Consider the following 18,879-nt stretch of genomic DNA (forward strand, 5'->3'; position numbering starts at 1 on the left):
TTAGCTCCATATGTCCATCTTACACGGGAGGAAGTCTCAATGGGAGAGAAAAAATGGGAACTTGACTTACAGTCTGAGATGACTAATACACATTTTTATTTTAACAGTGATACTTCATTTTTCTGAATGGTCTGTCACAGGCAGCTATTACGGAAAGCTCTTCCAATCTCAGTCAGGAAGCACTGGCCATATTAAAAACGATGTTCAACAATGTGGCCTATCAAACCACTTATACTTAGGTGTGTACCACAATTAATCTATCTATATCATTCTATCTTAAGAAAACCTATTATATTAGCGAGTATGTGACCGTTCATAACATACTAGATTATTTAAAGCATATTAATTTGTAATTATCAAATAAGAGACCACTTTTAACCTCATGAATTTATTTCTTTGATATGATGAAAATGAATCTACATTGCTTAGATGAAAGTCTTGACAAGCAGGTATGAAACAATATTAGAAAACAGAGTGTCAAGCCCAAGTTGAGAATACATCCCATCTCCCTTTGTTCCTAATCAAAAATGCTGAAGAGAAAATTAGAGACTTAACCCATTTCTTTTACTCTACAGAACTGGATTCCTATTTAAAAATCATGCTTCTCTCCCTTTGTACAAAAGAAATATAATAAAAACACTTGAGGTTTTGCAAGCATAAAGTTTGAAATAGATTGAAAATTAGCTACTATAGCTACAACTTCTTCATGTCTTTCCCTGTAAAGTACCTCAAAATGAGGATGGTGTCAACTGAGGTTTTACAAGACATCAGTCTTCTGTAGTCTGGTGTTCCCCAAGTGCTAGACTACAGTTATGTGATATACCAGATCGTCTAAGTTATGGACCTGTCTAGGATTATTTAGCATCCAAGATCATTCAGTGCATGTTAGGACAACATCACTAAAACTTCTTGTGACTAATTTAAGACTAAATTTTGGGGAAATATGGAAGTGGCTAAGTGAAGCTACAACCCCTGCATTTCCACCAGTGATGGCAAGTGACGATTTCCAAATTAAGTAATCTGCTGCATGTTTCAATCAACAACCCTTAGCAACCTAAAAAGATTAAATATTCCTTAAAAGCTAATATAATAGCATTCAATGGAAACTTCAAGCAGAAAAGGTGCCTGCTGAAACTAAAGACATAGTGGATTCTTTACACTACAAATTCCTCAGGTATGATCTTGCCTTCAAATTTACCTTTATAATATTTAGCACGTTTTAAGAATCATGAATGATGTAAAACTACATAAATTAATGAAGCAACAAGTGAACTATGAACTAATTAAACTGGCAATAAACTACTGAAAAATAAAAGCTCACAATAATTGGTATTTGCTTTAAAATGGTTTTCAACTGTTTTAAACTATATTTAAAGTTTAATTAGGCAGGTCATATTGAAAAGAGGACAGGCTTTTATCTTATTATATAGCTCAATGTTTGCATTATCCTGTAGAATATTAAAACATTTTGAAGATAGAAATGCATCAGTAATTCCAGAAGTTACAAAAATAAACTGTACCTTTTCCCTTTGATAAACAGACTGTCCACTGGAATCTGACCTTTATCAGGCTCACTTATAACAGCTGTGCATCTCAGCATTTCCAGACAAAGAAATAGTTTCTGAAGATGCTTGATCCTGTAGTGAAACTTTGTAAGTACACTTCCACTGTGAAAGGCTGGAGGAAAGAATACATTTCTCTGGGCAGTCTGCTTTGATCTACAAAGTAATACTTGCTGGGTCTCAGCCTCCAGAAATGAATGATTTCAGGACAAAAAACAACAACAACAACAACAACAAACCCTGAAACATTAGCAAATGCTGTGAAAATTAGCACAGATCTGCACATGTGGATGTGTCATATACTGCAGCAGAATCTTAAGAACTCTGAGAACTGTGAACAGTTATCTTGATAAAGATCTCTTATTACATTTTATTATTTTACAATGCATACCTTCTAGGTTTCTAAACTGGGATAAACTTAGTTGAAGTTTATTATGAAACCGAAGGAAAATTATTCAGGCAACAATAAGGAAAAGTGTTTCTCAGGTTTAGTGGGAAATTCCAAGTGACCCTCGTGCTCCTGGCCAGAGCAAGCTAAGCTGGTCAGCTGCAAGCTCAGCCTGCTGCTATCACTGGATTTCAGTGGGATTACTCATTTGTGTTTGTGGAAAAAAAAGAACCAATTTCCATTCTGCTTGTAAAGAGAAGATAACAATGCCTTACATTTGCTTGCTATGTCAGCAATGACCTATTAATATAATTAAGACCAACTTCACCTTCAATTTTATCCTTTTAGTACCACTGAGCATACAGGCACAGCACAAAGAGAGCTTACAATCTAAATGCCAGAAGCCACAGAGCTAAATTCATTCAAAATTCCATTAAATAAACATAACCAACAGTATATTATAGAGGAAAAATTTAACATAGGTAGAGGAAGGCAAAAGTGAATGGATTCACTGGCTTTTATAACACACAAGGTGGCTGAAGAGCTAATGCTTTAGACTTATTCATTGTACAGTGAACACCATTTCATTTAACTTCCCAACTTTGGTTCTATTTCATTTCTCTTCCAGTGAAATCACATTTACACATGGCTTTAAAAACCCAGTCTGAAGTTAACAAAGTGTATTTCAACAATAGATGGTATTTACTATCCAATATAGTCTTCTAGAAGACAAAGCTAGGAAATTAAGACATTCAAACTAATAATTAACCCGAAGTGATTAGTTGCCATCATGTTTGGTCTCAATTAAAAGTCAGTAATGAGCTGCAAAGTATTAATGCTATATATTGGTCTGCATAAAGTACAGGAGCCAAGTTACATGTTTATACAAAATATAAAGATTAATATATTAACCTTTTCCAGGTCAAGGGTAGGGCTATTTGTATCAGAATGAGTTAATGACTTGGCAATCCTTAAAATGAGGATTTGGGAACACAGTAACAACCACTCAAAACTCTGCTCAAAGGTAAGAGAGTGTAAGGATCTGCACCAGTTACAGAGCATTTTTGAATGTGAGGATAGCTTTTGTTACAGAGCTCAGTCTTATCTCCTCTGGGGATCTTTTGAAAATGTTGATATTACTGTCTCTAATTCAAGTAAACTATTGTATCTAGATTATAGTCCAGTACAACTTGTAGTATTTTTAAAATACTTTAGAAGCAACGAATAGCAGCAGCTATGAGCCACTTCTAAGGGTGAATTTGCCAACAACAAACAATTCTGTATCTATACTTCTCAGCTGTGCTTTTCTCCATCTGCAGCTCGCCTACTTTTGTGTCAAGTCATGTACTACTATGAAAGAGGTGGTGGGAAGATAAAATGTTTTTGTATGTTAGATTTATAGGACCAATATATCTTCATGGGACCCATTCACATTGTATGACTTCTTGATCCTTCTTTGTTCTCACTTTGGGAACACAGTAAAAAAAAAAAAGAAATCAGCTATCATCCACCATTCTTTGGCCACTATTTGTCCCCGGACCAGGAAAGACAGGAAATGACTTCTTCAGCATTACTATATGGTGAAATTTCTCTCTCAAAATTTAGTATCTTCCTCATTTGCAAACTATACCTTAATATGTAAGATCATTCTACAGCCTTGAGCGTGAATACTGAAAAGCTGCACTACTATCTTGCCCAAGTAAATGAAAAACTGTAGTAGGGATGAAAGAATGAAATCTTCCTAGCCCAGAAGAAAACTGCCAAATCCACCACGTCATGGTGGTCCATGAGCTATGAGTTCTGTCTAGCTATTAACTTAGAAAAAAATGACCAGAAGATGATACACAATGTATTTTCAAGGAGTAGCTTCCCATCAAAATAGCACCTCAGTGGATTTGAACTGCTTTGTGCAAAGTTTTGGAGTAGGGAACATGATTTAGTCATGTACTTCACTATTTTGTTATGTAAGGTCCTCTTATGCATCATTGTCATTGATTCCATTCTTTCCTTGGTAATCAAGGTGGTTTTCCTCTTGTGAATTGCACCATCACATACTGGCCTCATTTCTGTCTTCTTTCTGGGTTGCTTGAGTTTCAAAATCCTTTAATACACAAATCATTTCCAATAAAATGGAAATATATCATAATCTATGACCAACTGAAATGTTTCTGAAGCTTTTTTTGCGATTGAACGTCGTGAATTTGATTTTTTTTGCACAAGAACATATAATTTATACGTTCCTGATTTCTCCATCTGACCAATATGCAATGCAAACTCCTTATTGCTTATTTCACTCATCATTCACTACCTAGTAATTCCAGCATTTACAGTTTTCATGGTCATTCTTCAGAGTCTATTCAGATCTAGATTTTTACTAGTCTCTTTGCTTTAATTCATATTTAATTTAGCACAAAATGTACCCACTTAACTTACAAGAGGCAATAAAAGAATGATTAAAATGAATACGGTCTCTCTTGACTCTTTTATGAGCTCGTTATATGATTCTTATAAACCCATGTAAAGTCATTTTCAAATGACAATTTCCATTATTGTACTTTCTATACAACAACAGACAAAAATCCTCCTGCTGATTAAACTATCAAAACTTATACAAATGTATTTAATCACAATTAACTGTAATCATGGGTGAGTCGGTATTTATAAACATCTTATTCAATTATTTTTAAATGCAAACTGAACACCTATAGACTTAAAAATTGCCCTGTGAATCTGGCATGATCAGATTCTAGTTTCACTTATACCAAGAAAATAATCCAGTGAAGTCTTGAACAGGATTTGTTAATTTAATGTGTATGAAACATCAGCTGTCTGTAAGATATGAAGAAGCAGATTCATGAAAAACTGCCAAAAATTCAAACAAAAAACCTAAGAAAAAAGTGTAGATATTCTTGAATATGGAAGTAAGCAAACAAATGAAACATATGAAGGAAGGTTGTTGGAGTAAAAACAAAAGCTAAGCATTCAATGGTTAGTATAATTTTAATTAGCTGTAAATGAAAACTGCTGAGGCACTAAGGCTCAAGAAAGTCCATGGGTTGTTTTTTTCCAAAAGATGAGCAAATCTTTAAATTAGTTTAACAAACTTCAGATTAGCACTGCACAGGGGTTGCTAGGCACAGAATTTACAGGTAACAGCAATTGCTGAGAATCTTCTCTCCTATAAAGCAGGGCTGAGAAAAGCCTTTAGAAGGGAAATGAGCAGTGGAAGATTTGCTGACTAGGAGAAATAATAGATATTCACATTTTTGTTATAGTTGAAAGGCAAACATGAGTGGACAAAACAAAGGGAGAGGAAAAAAGCAGAAAATACGAAGAGCTGAAAATCGCATTAAGCAAAGACAGCAAAACCTGGTTCGTGATAAGATACAAACAGAAAGAGATGAACAGGCACCTTGGGAGTACTGCTATCTATTCCACTCTGTGTGTGGTCCCCAAATGTTTGTGATGTTGAAAAAAAGTACAGTATAATGAAAAAAAGAGCTGGAAGGCATTAGCTGATAGAAATCTCATATACTTATGCTTTAAAGTGACAAACGGAACACTTGACTGTTTGCAATGAGGACAGGAGGTGTGAGATAATGCAGTAGCATTCTAACATATGTTATAGTATTGCTCATATATCTGAGTTTTGGCAAACGGTAGGAGATAATTTATAAGATACTAACAGCTTGTGCATTAACAGTACATTGTGACTCAACATCAGAAAACTTAACAAGGGAAGTAAAGTAATATTATCCTTAGGAATGGCAAAAGTAGAAAAACACAGGCATTAGAATAGTGATATGCTATCACTAAGAGGACAAAATTGTGTGTTCGTTAATTAAAAAAAAAAAGTAAAATAAAGTTAAAATTACATGAGTATCTCAAATTTATTTCTTACAGGCTTCATCACTTAGCCAGGCCTTGCAGAGCTGCTCTTCTTGCCTTTTTTCCTTCAAAGGGATAGAGAGCTTTCAGCTGCTTTTACAGGTCCATATCCTCTAGACTGAGACCTGAAACACCTCCTCCTACAGCATCTGCATTGCTCCTTACTTTTGCCCGAATCTTGGCTTTAAATATCTGCAGATAACCTCAAGTTTATACCAAGTATCACAGTGCCACAGCGATTTCACATCCGACATTCCCTCTGCTTTGCCAAGCCTCCAGCCAGTAACTACAGAGGAAAAATGACACCCTCTACCGGAAAAATGAGAAAGACTCAGCAAAGAGATTTCAGTGGATATGCTACCCTTCCTAGCTCCTCACATGACGTTTTAGAGGATCAGGGTAAAGCACTGCCAGTTGTTTTACAGTAACAGTCCTTCTTCAAGGGTATGTTACATATAATCCACATCCTGACAATTGTGTGTTCCAATGCTTGAGATCAGAATTTCTTGACCATCAGATTCTAAAAGACCTCATACATCATATCCATCACCTGAAGACACCATTTTCTACTACAAATGCCTGATTATCTCCCTGGCTTTGACTGTATCCAATTCTGTTCTTGAGGACTCACAAGTAGTGACTTCATGTAATACAGATGGGGCCTCAGAGCCTTCCTGACCATAAAATTTCATTGCTCTACTATCAAAGCATTCAATTTAGATAACTCTACTATGAAATTGCCTTTTATATAAACTAATCAAATAGTTCTACTTATTTCTGGGATAAAACTGCTTCTGAGAGAAGCTGCATGAACTTAAGACTGTGGTCTGACTTGGCAGGAATGACTGAAACCAGCTAATAGATAATTAACTAATTCAATATGAAACCTACTAAGATAGCCACTGGGAGGAAGGGTTTAGGTGCTAGTTCTCCTTGCAAAGGCAATAAAGATTGTAGGTGAAAATCCAATTAGTTACTATAGTAGATGAGAAAGTTTTAGACATTATTATCTGAAATAATTCCTTCCATTATGGAAGTATACTGTCTATTACCACTCTCCTTACTGAAACATTTAAGAGTAACTGGATGAAATGCAGGAACAGCAGGCGGAATGCACAATTTCTAGAACGGGCACCAGTTCTGGTCTGGTGTCTGGTCTGGTCTGGCCTGGGTCTAGTTCTCATTTGTTTACTCTGTGCCCTCACAGACCCTATGGATTGCTCATCCTCCTGAAGAGCTATCAGTACCACATTCAGCATTGTTTATTGCTATCAGATTACAGCAAGGAAATGAGAGGAGGAATCCTAAGCCTCAAGGATAAATAGGTTTTATAAAGTGAACTCCTTTACGCTACGCAAATGGGCTCTAACCACATGGTATATAACATATAAAAGTATTTCCTGCTTCCTCTTGCACAAAAAAGAATTTTATATTTCACATGGACATGGAGTTTACTGAAGCTCAGGACCAGACTTGGTCAGAAACAGCCCTTTAACAAATATTTCCCATTGGCTGGCTCTAAAAAGCACAGGCATGAAGGAGGACTGAACTGTCCTGAAAGTTTCTCTTTGCTGTCTAGAGAGAGGCCGGCACTGAATCATTCCTTGGCGCAAGCTGCTCCAGTGGCGAGACAGTGGTACAGAGAATCACTCTATCCACTGCATTCAGGAATATTCTTTTCAAACCCTTCCTATCCAGGTATTTACAACAATTTCTTTTTGGCTTTAATTATGCAAGGGGGAAATTTAAAATTCCCTTGGAAGAGAAGGGTTAAAGACAATTACAGAGAAGCAACATTTCACAGTTCATGTAGAAGTTTCACCCTCATACAATGGCAGAACTTGCAAGCTCTAGAGGACAGAATTTGTTACTCCAGAACTGAAGGCCTGGCTTCTCTAGCAGGCTTTTCTGCCTTCCATCCTCTTTTATACACCATCCTGTTTGCTCTTTTCTTCCTATTGACTTCCAAATTGACTTTACAAGTTTTATCCTTATATGCATTGCTCCTGTGTAAGTCCTCACTGCCATGGCCTTTCAGAACTGATTCTTGCATCACCTCTTAGGGATTTCATCACATCCTTAAAATATATGGTACTTCTAGCAGAATTATATTTTCTACCTTCCTCCAAATCTGAATAAGTCCAAATGATAAAACAACAATTCTCCAAATATTAGTTCTTAGAAATCTAGTTCTTAATAATTAAACTTTTCTTAAGACTACATTTTGAGTCATTTCTAAATTAATGTTTAACAGCTTTTTTTAAAATAGGATTGTTTGCACCTTTTCTTCTTAAAAAGCATATAACTGGCATATATATTTGTATTTCTTCTCTGAGTGAATAATTCACAGCTTTCAAGCAGTTGAATACAGTAAGTACAACTCTCCTCATGCATTTTGGTTGAACTCAGCTTACCAGCTTGATAAGTATTATATATGTGATGAATGATGATGCTAAGTGCTACTGAAGCTTGAGGACTGGTTAAATTAGCAAATATAGGCCTGTTGTTTGACAAAGGTAGAGCTCCAAGTTTTCTCCAGATGTCTTTTTTTTTTTTTTTTTTTTTTTTTTTACTGTTAGACTAGAATTTCATGTTACTGGCCAGAATAGATGGCCATTTGTACACAACTACTGCTGTAATCAGATTGTAGATGCTCAAGTATTCCAGAGAAACAGCTACTGCACAATATATATACACAATATTGTATACACAATAAATCAAAAGGGAAGACTTATCACACACACATGTCATTTGCAATGTGCAAGTTCAGTGCATTGCAGAGATATAGGACATAGGGAGCATGTGCTGCACAATGGCCTATACATACATAGTGAAATCTGCTGTGGCAAGATGCATTAAGCTGAGCACAAACCACTTATACAGTGCATATTCATATATTTCTGCCTGGGAATTCCCAGAAGAAAGCATGGGAGCCATAAGCAATAACCCTTAATAACAGATGCTACTTCAGGTTTATTGTTTTTTTAAAAGGAGAATTTTATTGATTGGAATGAATGTATTGAGGCATTGTGAAATAAGTTCACATTGTAAGTTACTTTTTCAAATAAACAAATGCTCACCTAAATTTAATTTGAAACCCCAAACCTCAGCCTGTTAATTTTTTTCCTTTTGCCTTTTAGGGAATTGCTGCATGAAGTTTAATAATATAGCATGCTGTTGAAACAAACAAACAGAAGTACTATAACAAACTAATCATTCAAGAAATAATGTCTTTGGAGATGATTCTTTGAGTAAGTATCAGAAAGGAAAGAAAAAATGTTTAGAAAGCTCTAGCCTTTTATGTCTTTCCAAAGAGATTCACCAACACCTGGTATACTAAATTGACCAATGTCCATTCCTGAATATTTTACAAATTCTCCATTATCACTGGAAACTCGAACTCCACAGAGAAGAACGAAAGGAAGGTAGGATTCTGTGAATCACCATTCACCATCACTGTCACAGTTGATGAATTACTGCGTGCAGCTACAAAATAGGCACAGTCCTGGAAAAGCAAGTTTCTCAGCAATGTGTTGAAAAGGTTTGACTGCCACCTACAGATAATAGTAAATAGTGCATTGGTAGTGATAGAAAAAGAAAAAAAAGTATAAAAAAGAAAATAACACTGCAAGCTGAATAAACATCCAGTGCAGATATAAGAGGAAAAGTATTTATTCAAGTATGTATCTAACAATGTAACTCGCCTGAAAAACTTCTTAGATTTTTTTTCTGCTAAAAATATAAGTGCACATACCAAAATGGTTAGTGCTAGTTCTTTTAAAGAGCTAAGTTTATAACAGAATATTCTCTCTCCAGCATCATTATTTAAGAGGTATTTTAATCATTCATTGAAACCTTCCTGAATGTTGTGATCTTAACACATGGAATTTTTCAACCTTCTTTCTTCACGTCTATGTATGTTGCCTATCCAGAAAGATATAGCAGCTTCCTTCATGCTGTATAATGGGGTGAGATTTACTAGCTATGAACCCAATGTCTACTACTGCCTCAGTATTACCAGATAAAAATGCTAAGTACTAACATTTTCCTTGTACTTAAACATGATTTTCATGTAGTAAGTTCTCAAGCTAATTAAATCTCTTAAATTACTCCAGTCATCAGTTAGCAAAAATCCAAAACATTTAATTGTATAATAATTATCCAATTATATGTATACTCTCCAAATATTAGTAGGTGGATAGAGCGTGCGCTCGTGTGCTCTCTCTCGCTCTCTCCATATATATTCTATTTCGAGTTTTCTGTAAAACTCAGCCTTCCTAGTTCTCTCTAAGCATAGCACATGCCCATATGTCACAACACAAATAACTGGATAAAAACTTTTTCAACTGTTCAGAACAGCTAGCAAAATAGTTCAACTCACTCCTGTCAAACATATCCTTTCTCTTTTCCCTCTATCTTAAACTCACATTCTCTTCTTAAGTGGCTGCCATCAAATCGGCTTTCTTTCCTCTCTAAACTAGCTAAATAGCTAAGTGTTTGCCCTGCTGAAGCCCTCTTTCAAAAGTTTCACTGTAAACCTGCAGAATAATGACATGGCATCCACCATGGCAAAAGGAAAAGGATGTCAGGACAACCATGGAGTTTAGGGGCTGTGGAAGAACAAGGAAAGGACAAAGAGGCTTTCTAAATGGTCTGTATAAAATTAACTATAACTAAAATATAAATTATGATATTTCTACACAGTATGGAACTGTGCTGAGAAACTTGCTCTTCCAGGACTGTGCCTTCTCTGTGGTTCTGCATAACAGTTCTGCACTGAACAATATTTCATATAAAAGTTGCGCAGTGCATTTAAATAGAAAACCAGCAAAGGAAAATTTGTGTACTGATGCTGAAGTTACTTCCTTGGTTTCAAAGTCCTTCAATAGCTAGGATTGAACCCAGTATTCCAGAACCCAGATATCTCTGACTCTTCACTATTACCTTCATATACGAAGGAGGAAAGGCAAATTGGTATTTTTATGCTCTTATATCCTATTAGAAATTCATGTCTATTTTTAATCTGCTACCTTCTGTAATTTTTTCCTGCATTAAAGAGTCCCAATTTTCCACTCCTGTGAAGTACATACATTTCAGATTATTTTTCTCTGTAATTTTTTGCTTTTTCTCAAAATTTATTCTAGCTATTACAAGAAAGATAGAAACAAAAATTCAAACTGTCCCTTTCATGCTTAAAATGCTTAATAGCAAAAAACATAAAAGTGAGAGAAGCTGCCTTTAATCACTGTCTACTGAAAAGAAACCTACCAAATTCAATAGAGATATTAAGAAAATCTGGATTTTTCAGCAAATTAGAACTGCTAGGCCATGCTACTGAAGACATTTTTTGCACATGAGTACAAGAAACAAAAAAAGTACCACCAAAAAAGGGGTATATGTATATTTGAAGAAAGATGTGCTTAACAGGAAAAGAAATGCAGCAACATTTTCCATTTACATTCAGCTTTAAAAATGCTTGTCTGTTTAGGTTCTTCCACACATACTTTGGAAACAAGTTGAGCTGGTCACACTGTTTTCATGAATATTAAATTTTCATTAAATATGCTTTTTAAGTGAAATACTTCCTATAGCTGTACTTGTTTTGACTATACTTTCTTCAGCAAGTGAGTGAAGGGGGGTGTGTGTGAGACAGTGTGAGGTTCATTTTAGAGTAAAGTAGCTGCAGCCCTGGCCTGAGAACTGAGACATATAAGTTTAGCAGTTTGATAAGATCTGGAATGAGTGCAACAAAATCAGATTTAGGACATTATTTAACACACGACTTTTTTGTTGGCTTTTTGAGAATTTTCAGCTTGCAGTTAGGCCTTCACTTTTCACTTGGGATATAGATAGTTTTGAAAATGACCCTATAACAACATGTTTAAAAGTACTTCTTGAACAGGTGAGCCACTGTTTGTTTGTTTGTTTAAATTTGTCCTTCCTTCTGATCAACTTTTAGGCATAGAGATGAATCATTCAACTCTTGGAAAAAAAGAGCTCAGGACTACAGGCCTAACTGTGGTCCCCAGGAAATTTATAGAGAAAATCCTACTGGGAGCTATAAGCAGGGCAAGGAAAAGAAAGTGATTGGGAACAGCCATCATAGATATACCAAGGGAAAATCATGCCTGACTAACCTGATTGTCTTCCATAAGGAGATGACTGCCTCAGGCAAGGGCAGTGGATAATTTTTTACCTTGACTTGAACAAGGCCTTTAGCATAGTCTCTATGGTATTCAGAGTTTTACCATTAATGGCTGAGATATGCTTTGGTTAGGTGGATTATAAGGTGAGTGGAAAATTGGCTGTACCACTGGGCTCAAAGGGTTGCGATGAACAGTATGAAGTCCAACTAGAGGCTGGTTACTATCGGCACTCCTCAGGAGTTGAGACAGTGGCTGATATTATTTAAAGCATTTGGACATGGATGATGGGGCAGAGTGCCCTCTTGGTAAATTTGTGGATGACACTAAAATTGGGTGAGCAGGTGATATGCAGGAAGGTGGGGCTGCTGTTCTTAGGAACCTTGACAGACTGGAAAAATGGGCTGACAGAAATCTCATGAAGGCAAATGCAAAGTCCTGCATCTGGTGACAGAGTAATCCCGTGTAACAGTATAGGGTAGGGACTAAATGGCAAGGCAGAAGCCCTGCAGAACAAGACCTGAGGTCCTGGTGGACAACAAGTTAAACATGAGTCAGCCTTTGTGGCAAAGCAGGCCAATCTACATGCTAGGCTGTATTAACCAGAGGTCAAAGGAAGCTATCCTTCCCTTCTATCTGGCACTTGTGAGACCACATCATACTATATTTGGGCTCTCCAGTACAGGAAAGAGACTGACAAGTCCAGTGGAGGTTCACCAAGATAGTTAGGGGACTAGATGACATGGCATACAAAAGACTTAGGGATGTTCAGTCTTAAGAATGTAGGAGGTGAGAATCTTCTTCTTGTCTTCAATTACTCATTAGAAGTGCTTAGGGATAAAGGAGTCAAATTCTTCTTGGAGATGCACACAGATAGCGTGAGAGACAACGGCCAGATTGCAACAAATGAAATTGCAAGTAGATATTAGGAAACACTTTCCACAGTGGGTAGTCAAACATTGGAACAGGTTGTCCAGAAAATTTGTGGAATCTCCATTCCTGGATCTGCTCAGAATTCAGGGTCTTGAGCTATCTCATCTAGGTTGGGCTTGCTTTGAGCAGAGGCAACAAGAGAGCTTGAGAAACAAGAGAGCTTTCAAAGATCCCTTCCAACCTAAATTATTCAGCGACTCAATAGGTTTAAATGTATGCAATAGACTTAAGAGAACTATGTAAACAGTATCAAAAAACAGCAAACCTATCTCTCTATGAAGAAGATAAGATGTTTTAATGAGTCCAAAATATCTAGTAAGGAATCCTTACAAGGAGAATGAAAAAAAAAATTATGGGAACAAGAAACTCACTGTAACAAGAAACAAGCTTCTGTATCGGAAATGCAATATTGCCAAAAAAATGGAAAAGTAACAGAGAGAAAGAATGCAGAGACTTACCTGCGTTCTGAGCTACATGTCCCAAATAAGTCTGAGCCTTCTCATGCTAGTAACTGTGCATACATATAGTACATTACAGATCTCTGGATCAAATTAACTTTCAGCATAGCTAGACAGAAATATTAAAAAATGTATAAATTTAATGTATTTTAAAAATCAAGAACTGAGATGTCAAAACTCATATGTCCTAAGGTGCAAAATACCTGGTTGGTATCCAGCGATCTCTACAAGTACTATCAGGACCTTTCCATCTCCTTATATTGCAAGTCCAGTTGCATCATGGTCATCATCAATATATTTCATTGTACAACAACAAACGATATTATGAGGTAACAAGAATAAAGTGATAAACTAACCACGGCACTGTACAAAAGCTTGTTTGAGAGATATGGCAGTTGCTAAATTTTCACAGGTAACATAGGGCTGTTTTGTTTATCCATCTACGCAGTATCTCCCCAATATCGCACATTTCCCTAAATGCCTGCCAGTTAGTATGCCTATACTCTCTCAGCATCCCTGTCTTGACCATGTATTTAGATTTTGCTTATTTGTATCATCTTTATAACATTATAAATGTACATAAATGCTACTTCGTAAGGAACCTTACTGTAAATTAATTCTTACATACTTGAGGTTATCTGTGTCTTTCCATTTCCCCAGATGCACCAAAGCTGAAGAAAGTATGTTATTTTACAGGACAGGGGGCATATTCTCCTTTTGTACACTCCTTCAGTTTGCTGACAATCATAGTTACGGACGATTTGAACTAGTATGGGAGAACCAGGCAGATTTTCCACAGTTTATTCTCTTATATTACTTAAAATTTTCATAATTAGACTTTCCTACAAATGAAAAAGTGTGCAAGAGAGTTTTCATTGTCTGCTAATCAACATAAATCTCTCCCACAGAATTTACAGTGGCTGGCATTAATCTGTTTAATAAACTGTGCTGTTAGTGATGAAAGTCATTAGTCTCAACACCCAGGCATCAAAAACTTTATTGTCCCACATATTGGACTGATGTTCTCACATCATTGTAGTCATCCATAAATTGTTCTCTAAATATTTTTTGAAAATGTATAATTTCAATTGAATTTTCAACACACGATATTTATATTTCAACCAACATAAATATCACATATTGAAAGTTCAATTGAAACTATACATTTTCCAAAAATATTTAGAGTATAGAAAAGGAAATGAGGGCTGTTCAGGCACAGCCATGGGAGTACGGAAAAAGAAAGGAGGACTGTACTGAAATTAGTTTTAGAGACTTCAGCCTTGTTTTGTTTTGTTTTGTTTTCTTACCTGAGTACCCAAACAAGCAACCATCATGTGAGTGAGAAGTTTAGCTGCAAACATTGCACATCTGGTACAGAAAAGGTGGGAGATAATAGCCAAAGTGAAACCTACATGGGAATAAAAAATGGGAAATTTAAACTAATACACTATGCCAGATAACAACAACAATGTTGCATCTGTAAAGTAAATTTGTAAAGTAAGGTAAACCTACAGAGAGAACATGTTTGCCTTAGTTCACACAGGGATTACTCACCAACTTACTAAAGTACTTCTACTAATATCTGTTTAAGGTTTTCATAGGATTCGGAGATAATTGCATGATGTAAAACATGCTCATTTTTGCAAAGTTATTTTTTAAATTTGTGCATGATATGGATGAGTGCCTTTATTAGTAAGTAAAGAAAAAGCAAAGCAGTTTTCAGTGTCCATATTAATGCAGCCAAAAATGCTTTAAAAAACAACTAAATAATAAGTTGCCTTCAGCTAGGTGCTATTGCTTTAGGAGAGTTAAATATACCCTTCTAAATTTTAGTCTCCTGTTTCATCTGTGTTCAGTGCAGAAGTATGCTACAGCAGTACTGAGCAAGAAAAACACAACTTTTCTGTTCACTAGTTCATTGTGAATATGAATTAAACAGAAAATACTCTTTGTGGGAAGGGCTCCTCAGCTATCAGTAAGCAGCTCTTGGAAGAAGGACCCATAGAAAGCTGAGCCAGTAAAGGAAACACTGCTGAAGTTCATGCTGTACTTTTTTTTTTTTTTTGTGCATTTCCAATGGAACCATATCTCAGGAAGCGGGAGGGTTTAGATACTTAAGGCAGATCTTGTACTCTTTCTGGAGACAGACTCAACCACAAGTATTTGTAAGACATGAATCTTCTAATCAGTTTTAAATCTTTAACTAACTTGTGATATTCATGCAACGATCTACAAAGATTACACTTTCGATGACAACTTTATGGGCCTCATAAGAAAACCTGGACAGATAATAATGTTCTGTTTGACTCTATCATGTTTCTCTCTCTTATTCTTCACATCCAGGTGTAGGTGTTAGAGGAAATAACTACTATTTTTATTGTTCATATATGTAAAGCAATTGGTTGATCACTACATTTAACTATATATAGTCATGTAAGGAAATTCCTTCAACCAGCCAAAGCAGCTGAAAGACATTGAAGTTACATTCAAGGCAAAACTTGAACTAGGCTAAACTGTTACAATATTTTAAGAGTAGGGCCTAAAAGATTTGACGACGAGGAGGACTATATTTCTGCTAGAGACACAGGTGGACTTAGGATTTTATAATTTCCCCCCAAATGAATATGACATATTTCTCTTTTATATGATTCAGGAGAACACCACAAAAAACCCAGATTTCATTGCAGGACTTTTTTTTTGCAGTAAGTTTTTCAGTATGCAAACAGCAGCCCAAATAGCAACTTTTGTAAGATGAAGTTAGTATTCCTCCAGTTAAAGAGATTGTCATCAATTGCTAACAATCAATCTTACTGAACGTTAGTTGTCATTAATGGAAAAACTATCTTACATCAACTGACCTGAAATGCAAATGAATCCAGAAGAGAAAAAAGCTTCATTGTATGATGACAAGTTGTCTGTTTGGGCATAAACTGCATAAATGGACATATGAGAACAAGAGCATTCCACGTAGTCTGATGCGTCATCGACAACTTTGCAGAACCCACTATCAGACAACCAGCTACAACAACAACAAAAAGATGAAGTTGTCTTTCACATTTTTTCCTGGTGTAAATGATTTATTCAAAAAAAAAAAAAAAAAGAAAGAAAAAAAAAGAAAGAGAGAGAGAAAGAGAGCGCGTGGGAGCAAGCGTAAGAGAAGAAAGTCTGAATGTGCTACCTCTTTTTTACAATGCAAAGAAGCAACACCAGATGATTTATGGGCTGCCTAAACCAGTTATGTATATATTTAGCAAACATTGAAGGAAATGGACTTGTGTAATTCAAATGATAAGCAGGCTTAAAAATTGTTGTTCTAGCCCTGAAATACCAAGTTTTCTAAAATATCACATAAAAGTGATATTTTTGACATCTTTCAGGTACAGTCATCAAAATAGCACATTTAAATGAAATTAGCACTGTTTTGACTTTAATGATTAAAAAATTTATGAATATATAATAATGATAATTTTCTTTCAGTAAAAATTTCTGTGACCATATTTTTTAAAACATCTGCAACAAAAATTGGGCTGTCTGACTTTTTAGTAGTCTGTCATTTACCTTGCAGAATTGCATACCCCATTAGGGAGAACATTGGATACTGGTATTTGTTCTTTTTAACCTAACATTCATGTTTTATTTGGTTTCGGTACTGCTGAATTGACTTTAAAAGAGAATACTACAGGTGATATATTAAGCCATTTTTAGTGAGAAACGAAATGTACACTATTACGTAGTGACTAGAAAAAATGAGAGTCTACAGATAAATTCTGCTTCCCCTCCTTTCTGAGGAGTTCATGTCAGTGACAGATTGACAGTTTAAAGAAATGATATCTAAACTAATCAGATCTCAGCAAGATACAGAGCATAAGCCTCTCTGAATTCACAAACCTATGCTGTGTGAAAGGTAAAGACACAGGCTAATCAAGTAATGGACCATTCAAGAGCATACACTGAAAACTTTACACCATGGTTTTCAACAGTATGAGCAGCCACTGCTGGAGACAGGATACTGGTCTAGATAATTGCTGTTCTTACCCTGTGAAAGTTGTCTTCTGGTCATTTACACAGTGTCTTTCACAGAAAGAAAGAAAAGAGTGGATACCAGCAAATTAGGAACAATCTAAGTCAGTGACTTGAAGCTACACCAGATACATGGGTTTTAATCTTTACTTTTGTAAGAATGAATTTGAAGCATTGCTTGATAATAATTGTAAAGAGCACAGAATCATTAATATTAATGAAGTAATGCAATTCTGAAATTTATGGCCTTTCAGCTTTGCCTAATGCATCATTAAATAATCTAAATAATCTGAAGGATATTTTGGTGCAAAAAGTCAAGAGCAGAAGTCATTTTGGCCATTTCTGAGCTAGAATAATTACATATTTTGCTGCATGAAAAGTTTTATGTGCTAATGCAAAGGCCACAGAAATTAGAAAAAAGCCACAAATGGGAAATGGAAATAATTTTATAATGACAGAGGATTTAATCATAGCTATCACATCTTGAGCAGATATACAGGTTTACTTTAGAAACTGGAAAACGAAACAGATTTATAAAATACCTTTCTGCAGCTTGATTCCAAAGGAGGCATAGAGACTTTTGTGGAACAATCCGACTTCCTGTAGCATAAATCCGGTAAATGACTTCATTATTATCTTTCAAAGGGTGTGAACTCTGACCCTTCAAACTCATAGAAAAAATCTGAAACATATTAAAATTCAACAGACAGGGCTTAATTTTAGTCAGAAACACAAATAAAAATGTTCAAATCATTTTAAATACATTAAATATGTTTTGTTCAGTATTTAAATCAAACTAGTTTTGTACAAAAATAAATTGCATTATTTTCAAACCTTGTTCTTTAGGGCAAGTTCTTTATCACCAGTGAGAAACCACTGCTGGCTGCTGTATTCTGTGAATTGTACAGATTCACAGTTCTCATCTTGAGGAGGAGACAATACAACAGAGACCTCTAATAAACGCTCAGGTACATGAATAAAATCCCCATCTTTTCCATCAAATTTGTGTCCATTGATTTGCTGAGGGTACCAGTTGTGAGCCATTATTGCAATGTACGGGCAGCTGTCAAGGATATTTTTACCTCTATTAAAACAGAAAAACAATAGGGCTGGTAAGTGAAACAGAGCTTTATGTCACAAAGTGACTCTAAAACATATTTGTAAGCAATACTTTGTTCCTCCATCATATTTAGGCTTGATGGTATTTAATACAGACAGCTTCAGTGCCTGTGAAAAGAAGAGAGACTGTTATGCATTTCAGATTCTTTACTTCCCCTCTGAGTTTTGCTCAGCTTGAACCGCTACCAAAACCCCTCCTTGGCAAACCAGGTTTTTGCAGTACTCATCTTTGTAACTTGATACAGAGATGACCCTACAAGGGAGAGATGCATTTAAATGGATGATTGAGCTTTTGCTCTTTGGCCCAGTAGACGATACAAAGGACTTAGAGTAACGAATCAGAACCTGCAAGTTCTGGAGATATTAGT

General features: G+C 35.7%; 1 protein-coding gene across 1 annotated transcript in view; it reads right to left on the reverse strand.

The window, feature by feature from the left end:
• LOC135325119 (adhesion G-protein coupled receptor V1-like) overlaps positions 1 to 18,879 on the reverse strand; it is a 271,435-nt gene that overhangs the window by 137,543 nt on the left and 115,013 nt on the right. Inside the window, exons 80-83 of the mRNA XM_064502689.1 lie at positions 18,227 to 18,476; positions 17,935 to 18,074; positions 16,231 to 16,391; positions 14,680 to 14,780 (exon numbers count right to left, since the gene is read on the reverse strand). Of these exons, the coding sequence (XP_064358759.1) occupies positions 14,680 to 14,780; positions 16,231 to 16,391; positions 17,935 to 18,074; positions 18,227 to 18,476 (652 nt within the window). The remainder of the gene's footprint in view (positions 1 to 14,679; positions 14,781 to 16,230; positions 16,392 to 17,934; positions 18,075 to 18,226; positions 18,477 to 18,879) is intronic.

This window comes from Dromaius novaehollandiae, chromosome Z (genome assembly GCF_036370855.1).
Source record: "Dromaius novaehollandiae isolate bDroNov1 chromosome Z, bDroNov1.hap1, whole genome shotgun sequence".
NCBI classification, from domain to species: domain Eukaryota; kingdom Metazoa; phylum Chordata; class Aves; order Casuariiformes; family Dromaiidae; genus Dromaius; species Dromaius novaehollandiae.